We start from the raw sequence: 9,881 nt of genomic DNA on the forward strand, positions 1-9,881 counted from the left end.
GTTAAGGTCGACTTTAACGAAGCTGCGAGTGGAGGGGAAGGTCTCTGGGCGCGGGGTGGAGGGCCCCTGGGAACCGTTCAGGGAGGGAGGGGGCACCTGAGGGGCGGGTCCCCGCTGGCACGTGCGCGGCCCCACCGCGGCGGGTGGCACTGGTGCCCGTGACCCGCTTGGCCGAAGCTGAGAGCGGGTCCCACCCGCCTGGCCCAGGGGACCGCCTGGCCGAGGAGGGCTCGGAGTGCGGGACGACCCCACACATTCCTTACGTCTTTGTTATTCATAGCTCTTCAAAGGAACTTTGCTACATAGCATTTAATTTTTAGGGCAAGTAGGGCACTCTTCGTTCCGAAGGTCCACAGGAGTTTGTAGTGAAAAGTTGGTGGCACTACCGAGTGTCCTTCCCCAGAGGCAACTGAAGTTCCTAGTTTCCAGTGAACCCTTCCAGAAGGAGACTGTGTGTGCATACACCTACATATTATCTGTCTTACTCAAGCATGGTAGCATACATGGTGTTTTGCACATTGTTTTTTCTTCACAGTGTTCCCTCTTAGCAGAAGGATTAGTACATGTGAACCTGCTTTATTTGACTTTAATTACTGCATAGGCCAAAGTAGATATGGTTTTAGAAAATAAAACTATAAAGGACATGTATATTTAAATATGTGTATTTTTTAAGATTTTATTATTTTTTTTTAAAGTAATCTCTACATTCAATGTGGGGCTGGAATTCACACCCCCAAGATCAAGAGTCTGACGTACTCTCTGCTGAGCCAGCCAGGTGCCCCTAAATACATATATGTTTTATAATTTCTTTAGACAGCTTCCTATTGATGAACATTTAGATTGTCTCCATCAAAAAGAAAGTTTTTGACAGTAAAGTCATTGGGCGAGGTCTTCGTCCTTTATTGCTGGCCTTCCTGAACACAGTGATTTAACTTCAGAAAATATTGAGGAAAGAATTGGTGCATTATATAAAATCAGAATTCGGGGGGGGGGGCGGCGCCTGGGTGGCTCAGTGGTTGGGCATCTGCCTTTAGCTCAGGTTGTGATTCTGGGGTCCTGGGATTGAGTCCCCCATCTTCTTCTCCCTCTGCCTGTATCTCTGCCTCTCTCTGTGGTTCTCATGAATAAATAAAATCTTTAAATTAGTTAATTAATTAAAAATGAACTTAAAAATAAAATCAAAATTCTGTTATTTAGATTACAAACCCAGATTATGGAAAAAAAAAAAAAAAACCCAGATTATGGAAAGGTCCAGCCTCAGTGTGTGTGTGGGAAATCTAAGGGAGTCAACTTTGCTTGGAATTTGTCCAGGTATCTCTTAGTGACAGTCTTAGTTTCCTAGAAAAATGGTACTGAATTAGTCTGTTTTAGAGTGCAGATTACTTTTTATTGGGCTTGAATCTCAGCAAGTGACAGCCTGGTTTCATCCTTCCCAACTTGTTTTTTCCTCTGTTTGTTTCCTTAATGTTTTCTAAGTTGAGCATTACCAAAGGAGATATATAAATGTAGTTAATCTCCCCAGTAATATTTTCTTTCCTTTTTCTATGCATGGTTAAGTTTATACAGATTTTGCCATATCAGCAAGAAGAGTCCTTTAAAAAAAAAAAAAAAGAATTTATTTATTCATGAGAGACACAGAGAGAGCCCAATTGGGGACTAGCTCCTAGGACCCCAGGATCACACCCTGAGCCGAAGGCAGATGCTCAACCACTGAGCTACCAGGTGCCCCACGAAGAGTCCTCTTTTGATGGCTGTACGGTATTGCATTATGTGGCTGAATTATGATTTATATAATGGTAATAAATAAATGGTTATGTGGGGGTTTTCAGTCCCTGCAGATGGCAGCTACTGCATCAGTATATCTACCTACCTACATGTACGATTGTATCTGTAAAGTAGAAGTGAAGAGGCCTGGCCAAAATGTATATAGGTTTATCCATTCATTGGTGGACTTTTTTGGCGATAATGAATAATGCTGCTATGAGCATTCATGTACAGGTTTTTGCGTAGAGATGTTTTCTGTTCTGCATATATGCACCTAGGAGGGGAATTGCAGAGTTGCATGGTAAGGCCATGTTTAACCTGCAGCCTTTTTTCCAAAGCTGCTGTACTACCAGCATTTCCCTCCAGCAATTCATTCCATTTCCTCACTTGCTAACAGGATTGCAGACTTACCAGTGGCGTTGGTTTGTAAAGATTAATGCACATTATCACTTCTGCCCACTCTGCCCTGAAATACACGGATTTTTTAAAAATTTTAGTCCCTTGTTATTTTTTATTTTTTATTTTTTTTTAGTCCCTTGTTATTTTTATTGCAACCTATTTTAATCTGTTAAGTCAAATTCCATTCCCATAGATTGCAGGGTATTTCATGGTTCACATTTTAAAAAAAGATTTATTTATTTTAGAGAATAAGAGAGTGCTGGTACCTTCGAGGGGTGGGGAAGGACAGAGGGAGTGGGAGAGAGAATCTCAAGCTGACTCCCCACTGAGCAGGCAGCCCACTGGGGCTCCATCCCAGGGCCCCAAGATGTGACCTGAGCCACAATGGAGTCTAGCTCCTGACTCACAGAACCACTGGGGCGCCCCTGTGTATATATTTAATGTAAGATGCCGAATGCCTATTTTTGTTCCCTGTAGTCCTTTGTTATGTGGCCACTATTTTCTTAGTGTCTAGCCAGCCCCCTGGCTGCACTGGGCATTTACCAGGAGCTGACCCATGTCTTATTCCCACGTGGTCCCCATCCCCTCTCCTTGATTGTTCACTCAGTTCTTGCCATGTGCAATGAAATGAATTTTTACCTAAGCTATATTCATCATGCAGTTCCAGTGCATCATGTTAAAAAAAGATAATGAAAACTATAAACTGTATACATTAATGTGAAAGAGATACTGAGTAAAGACATAATCAGAATGAGTTGTTATCAGTCAGAGAAGCTGGGGAAGAAAGGAAGAGAGGAGGGTTTTTGATTGGCTTTGGAATTAAGTATCATCATTTACAGATGGGAGAAATACCAAAGAAAAAATGTTGGACGCAGGTTTTTGATTTTCCTATGAACCTCCTTGCAGTCAGAAGTCTGACTTTTTTGATCTCTATATTCCTATCCCTTAAAGAGGGCCATAAATGATAGTGCACATTCTCCTTTCCTCTTTATTAATAAAGGAAAAAAAATTAAGGAATATGAAATTACTGTATTATCCCTATGCTTGATAATTTATAGGATTTAATAGCTGGTACAGAACTTCAATTTATTTTACTTTTTTATTTTTTAAACTTCTGACTAGTAAAAATAATTGGTAATTATTGGTTAAAAAAGATTCTTGGGGAAAAAAGATTCTTGGTGATTTGTCTTAAATTTTTTTTTCAGTGTCTGCTATGATAGTTTAAGGCTGTCTATATTATAATGGTAAATAATCTTTTTGGAGAATCTCTAGTTGAGGTCAGGATTGTCATTTAAAAGCACCGATTAATGGTATATCAGATACTCATCAAATTAAACAGATATAGCACTGCCTCCAGCCTCCTTTACTTTTTAGGATTTAAAAAATTCACACTAGACATGGAAAATTTATTCATTAATTCAAAAAGTATTTATTGAATGCTTAGTATGTAAAATAGTCTTGCATATTCATTGTTTGCAGTGATAGAAGCATTTTTTTTTCTTTTTGATAAAAAAGGAATATGGTTACCTGGGCACTGATTCAGGGAGGAAATAAATTCATTTTTCTTCAAGACTTTCATGTAGCAGATTATTGAGTTTCAATAATTGAAGCTCAAAAAAAAAAAAAAATTGAAGCTCATCAAAGCATGTAGTGTTCGTTTCCCTTCTTGCTTATGACCTCTTTCTAATTTACTTGCTTGATTTATATGCTTAATTCTTCAACGTCTTTACTTACGATGGTGTCGTGTTATTTACCTGTTTTAGGTCTAATTCCTTAGGCACTGGGGCACCACACACAAAAAGTTAACATTGTTGGCGTTGTTACTGTTTCATTGGACAGAGTGGTTGGGCATGGAGATGAAGGGAAAGTGGAATAACTGGATGACAGAGATGGTACTAATGCTGGGAGTTACCAGTCAGTGCAAACTGTAATTTCTCTGTGCCTTGAATGGGAATGAATTGAACCACATTGTAGATTTTTAGAATGGAAGGATGGCATTGGATACATATCAATGACATCTCTTGGAAGTTTCTGCGATGGTCTCTGGGCACCTATGAATTGACAGGACAATTGTGTCATTACTAAACAGAATTTCAGGAGATCATCTTGAAATACCACAACCATCCACTTTTCCCTCAGAAGCTAAGGCTAGAGAGAAGTAATTTTGGCCAAATTGATGCACTTTCTTTTTGGGAAAACCATATTACCTGGCTTTTATTTTTTTTCCAACAGATAAAGCTATTTTAGCAGAGTTATAGATACTATTTTAGCAGAGTTATAGATAAATGATTTGTTGGACGTGTACTATTTAGTCTTTTGCTTACATAGGCTTGTAGGTGATGTCCTACTAGATGCTCCATAAGTGGTATCTGCAAAGTTAAATTTAGATAATTACCTAGTGAATTTGGAAATATGAGCAAACTATATACACAATTCACGTCCTCCTGTGCTCATGCTGTTTTCCAAATTGGCTGTCATCACAGCCCAGGTTTTCTGGATATTTCATTCATTCAACCACATGTATAATGAATAACTACTCTGCCAGGTTTGTTTTGTTTTGTTTTGTTTTTTCCTTCCTTAGGTGGTAAAAATAGGTCACTGCTGGTGATAATCCCTGGTCTCTTAGAGTTTGTCTTGTGTTGAGAAAATGAAACTTGGAGGGTCTGAGGAATAACTAGCATAGAGAGAAGCTACATCATGGTTGAAATCTTTGGGGAAGAAAAACTTTGTTCAGAGGGTATTCAGAGAGTTAGTTCTAGTGGTTAGGTATGAGGACAGCAGAGACACAGCTAGTGTCTGCCCTTAAGCGGATTGAACACAGCTGGATTATTAATAACCTTTCGGAGCCTCTATTCTCTCCTCTGTTTGAAAGTAAAAAGTGCACAGTGTTGTTGGGAGGAAGAAGTGATGCAGATGCATGCGAAGTGCCTGGCTTGGTGCCTCCTTGACAGCCAGGGCTCCATAAACGGTTTCTAAGTATGAGAAGTATGCCAGGACTGGGCCTGGATTGCAAAGGCAGACTGAGACCGTCATCACGGTTGGAAAGACTTCAAGCTCAGAAGCAAACATTTCCCCCATACGTGTAAATACTCCAAAGGTCCAGTGAATCAGCACAGTGAAAATGCAGTGTGTTCCTTTCTCTGCTTCTAAGAGTGATCTTCAGGGCAGAAGAGCTCCAGATGAGGCTGGCTTGGTATTTGTCAGAGCAGTGGAAGAGATTTGGCACTGCCTTGACAATCTTTTCTGCCTTGGGAAAAATGTTACCATTTCTCTTTAGAGATTCCTTGTAAGAGGAAGAATAAAGCAAAGCTATTTCTTCTTTTTGAGGCTGTTATGTATTTTTATTACACTGAAGAGATTGTATATTGCCTTATAAATTGCAGCGAACCTTTGGGGGGAGGGTCTTTGTAAAGATGAAGAGGCCTCATGGGAGAGCTTCAGGTAGAGAGTTATAGAAAATAAAACAAATACATTAAATTCTTTACTGAGAGAATATAAACTTTTCAGAATGGTTAATTTAAAGCATGACTGTGCCCTAGAACATCGTTTTAAAAGTATTTCACAGAGCGGTGTCTATATTATAGGCAGACAGGACATTTTTCTGTTGTTATTTTGAATAAAACAAAATTGCCCTTCAGTGGGCCTTTCAGGGGGCATGGAGACCCAATGTATTTGGCAAGGGTGGTAATTAGATTTGATAAGAAATTATATCTTTAAATCTTTTCCTGTAATTAAACTGAAAACAAAATTCTAGTAGCCAGTATTTTATTTTCCTTCCCATACTAGCCACAGAGTATTATTTTTAATCTTAGTAAATCCTTTAAGGTCCTTCACATTAGAGTTACTTTTACATAATTATCTGTAAGTTGGATGAAAAGCCTGGATAGACTGATTTCAAACACTTCAGAGCTGTCCCTCGCTTAGGACAGGCACCTTTCTGAGTGAGGTAAGTGGGTGCGGGGGTGCTGGGCAAAGCGCACAGATGGAGACAGAGATGCAGAGGCTGTGTGGGTAGGAGCCAACTGACCTTCAAGTATCATTTCTTTACGTTATTTGGGTTTTAGCTTCTGAGGTTAGTCCCTTTCTAGAAGTGCTGACCACTGTATTAGGGATTACTTTAGAAAACATTTTCTAAAATAAAATTAATTTTAATTTCCTAAATACAAGGGTATTTAACTGGAATGTGTGCGTCTCATCTGGATTCTCTAGTTTATATGAAAGTTTTACGCCCTTCTCTCTCTTTCTCTTTTTTCTATAGCTTTTCATGGATACTGCTCCAACAAAGGTATTCAGACCATTGACTCTACTTTGCAGTGCTTTCTGATGATTTTAAAACTGTAGATTTAATGTTAGTTGTCATTCTTGGTTCCGTCCCTTCCTGTTTGCTTGTCTTAAACTTAGTCTTGGGTAGCAGATTCAGTTTTCTATAACTGTAGAGTATCCTTTGTATGTTTATGACTTAAGTTGAAATTTGTCTTTATATGAACAGTTTTGTTGGTTTCTGTGTATAGATAATGCTGACAGTAGTTTCTGTGATACTTTATTGGTTAATTATTAATGTTATGTTTTCGATAGCAGATATTTTTGGTAATACGAAACTTTTTCTGTTATAATTGAATCTCACTTTTGTAGATTCTTGCTGAAAGGATGCTTAGAATGAGTTGTTATAACAAAACAACTATTCTTGACTTTTTAATTATCTTTTGTGAGGGCACTTAGTTCTTTCTAGGCATTTCTTTGCTTAATGGACAGACTTATATCTTATTTATTATTTTTGGCAAGAGGCAAATCTCATGAAATGCCAACTTAAACTTTGGGAATGGGGAAGCTCTCTCATATTCTATTAAAAATTAAAAGTATTCTGATTCCATTTCATTTTCAAGTACCTCAAATAAGGCCAGTTATGAAAAGAACAAATCCAAATGGCTCCATATGTATAATATTTCTAATTTTAAAAATTTCTGCCTTTATCCTCTTGGTCTTTTATTCAGCTCCTTTAATTCCTAGTATCATTTACATTCTAGAGGAGCAGTTCTCTTAGAATTCACCAGTCAGTTCAAAGATTTGGTCCCATTGTCTTTGAGTCTGAAAAGCTATGGAAGCTAGGCTGGGTAAATTCATTCTAATTGTGTAATATCATACATTACTTCATTTCTCAGGTAGTTCACTTTTATACTATTAAAATTTGGGCAGCAGTGTACTTTTCACAAAAGAAAAACATCTTGTTCCCAATGTGGATGGTATTTGTTGTTCCTTCAAGTTCTAATTTGAAAGTAAAATTACTTTCTTGGCACTGCAGTTTATGACATTGATCTTTTTATACCCAATCCATAATGCTATAATATCATTACAGATTCTGAATTCTGCAAAGCCCTTAATTTTAGGACCATCTCAGCTGAGTCATTCTCTGCATTTTGCTCATTTATGCTCATTTGTAGTTGTATGAATTGTGTTATGGAATTAATTAGTGTATCCATGTAACAAATATTTATTGAGCAACTATGTTGAACAAGGGATTGAGCCAGGTATTATTGAGGAAGGGAGGAGGAGATGTGAAGATTTATAGCAATATCCCTGAAAGAATGAGACTATTAAATCATCATCTCAGTGAAGACAGGTAATGAAGGAATCAGTCATTATGTAGTTTTGCTCTCTTCATTTACACAATGTCAGTTTGAGAGAATTCTTTGATGGAAATGTCACTCCATAATTCCTACACAAAGTGAATTATTTTTTCCAGTGTGTGATGAAAACGATCTGTCTTAAGGTGTCTTTCTCATGGGACTGGGGGATGTGGGTGTAGGTTTGTGTTTTAAGCCTTAAAAGAGAAGAGGGGAAAAAGCTTAATTGTGATATATAATGAATCATATCTATATATGAATGTACTATATATATGAATACTATATATATACTATATATAAATGCCTATGGTTAATAATATACCTATTTCTATTAAAACACAGCTCAGGGCAGCCCGGGTGGCTCAGCGGTTTAGCGCCGCCTCCAGCCCAGGGCATGATCCTGAAGACCCTGGATCAAGTCCCACATCAGGCTCCCTGCATGGAGCCTGCTTCTCTCTCTGCCTGTGTTTCTGCCTCTCTCTCTCTGTGTATTTCTCATGAATAAATAAATAAAATCTTAAAAAAAAAAAATAAAACACAGCTCAAGTAAAAGGTCTCCATTCCAGTTAATTCTGTATCTCTAATTTGAATCTCAGGAGCATCCCAGACAATAGAATTTAAAATGAGATACCCTGTTTGTTTATTATTTATTTAAAAAAATTTTTTTAAAGATTTTACTTATTCACTCATGAAAGACACGGAGAGGCAGAGACACAAGCAGAGGGAGACACAGGTGCGTCATGGGGAGCCCGATGTAGGACTTGATCCCAGGACCTCAGAGTCATGCCCTGAGCTGAAGGCAGACTCTCAACCGCTGAGCCACCCAGACATCCCACCCTGTTTATTTTTGAAAATACATTATTTATTGGTAAGAAGTAATTACAGAGCACCTTTTAAGCTGAGTATTGTTTCTTGAATTGAAGGCACTAAAGACGAAAATTGCCAAGTATTTTAAGAACTAGATTTGGTGTGTGTGACTTGAACTAAGAACTGGAAAAACATTCTGACTTTCACATTCTTTTATAGGTGCTGAGGAAGAACTGCTTTGACGTGAATGTATAACAGAATTAATGTTACGGTTTTACATTTTTCGGAGCTGTTCTCAGTCTGCTCTTGGAATTTTTTTATTGTAATACTGTCATTAGATAGCTTGTTGGATGCACTTTATACATGAAACTGAATCATCTTAACATGGATTTATTTCCTTTTTGACAATAAACTGTCAAATAAGAGCTTAGGATTTAGCTAGCAAATACAATCGAGGTTGGGATTTTAACAACTATTAATATATTCTAATTTTAAAATGTGACTGAAAGAGCTTGAAGCACAAATTTACTGAGGATATATGTGAGTGCATTTTATGGTGTCATCCTTGCAGTGGCTGCTGCAAGAGCTGTAACAGATTTCACACTTGACCCAGATCTCTGGGAAGTGATAGGAGCCTGTAGAACAGGGTAATACATCTCTTAAATCTGTCGCATAGAGGGGCTTATCAATGAATGTTACTGATGCTCAAAGAGGGATGTCTCTGAATGAATGTGAAAGGAGCCTTGAGGTTTGTTTGATTCCCTTCTCCCCCTCTAGAACCAGCAGGAACCATTCTTGATCACGGTGACACCAGTTTGCTTTTTCTTTCCTGCTGACAGCACCATTGTCCCTACTGTGGTGGCAGTTGTCAGGGATTGGTGATTGCTGGGTTTGGGGATAGACTCTACTCCCTGGATATCTTGGGTATATATCCTTTTTGTATCCCCTGGACTTGTCTCCCAGCGCTCTTACATTCTGCCAGTAACGAGAATCAAGACTTGGTAGTTAACCTAAATTGAATAATAACTCTGCTCCAAAATGAAAAAATACTTTAATGTAATCTCCAGGAAAAGGAACATAAACCTTGAAGAAAGCATCCTTTATCTATTAGAACCTATTCAGGTTATTTTGGTCAAATCAATGTTTAGGGGTTAAATGTATAGATTCAGAAGACAACCATTTCTAAGTACAACGGCAAAGGAATGTTTTTCTTTTTCTTTTTAATTTTTTCTTTCTTTTTTACTTGAAGTATAGTTGACCCACAATGTTACATCTGTTTGATGTGCAGGA

At 38.0% G+C, this 9,881-nt stretch overlaps 1 protein-coding gene across 18 annotated transcripts in view; it reads left to right on the forward strand.

The window, feature by feature from the left end:
• CDC14B (cell division cycle 14B) overlaps window positions 1-9,881 on the forward strand; it is a 102,591-nt gene that overhangs the window by 1,471 nt on the left and 91,239 nt on the right. For 13 of the 18 annotated variants that reach the window (XM_077903373.1, XM_077903383.1, XM_077903351.1 and 10 more), the window contains exon 2: window positions 6,422-6,448. The exons of the other annotated variants lie outside the window; for them this stretch is intronic. In XM_077903373.1, the coding sequence (XP_077759499.1) occupies window positions 6,422-6,448 (27 nt within the window). The remainder of the gene's footprint in view (window positions 1-6,421; window positions 6,449-9,881) is intronic. 18 annotated transcript variants of the gene reach the window in all.

This window comes from Canis aureus, chromosome 1 (assembly GCF_053574225.1).
Source record: "Canis aureus isolate CA01 chromosome 1, VMU_Caureus_v.1.0, whole genome shotgun sequence".
NCBI classification, from domain to species: domain Eukaryota; kingdom Metazoa; phylum Chordata; class Mammalia; order Carnivora; family Canidae; genus Canis; species Canis aureus.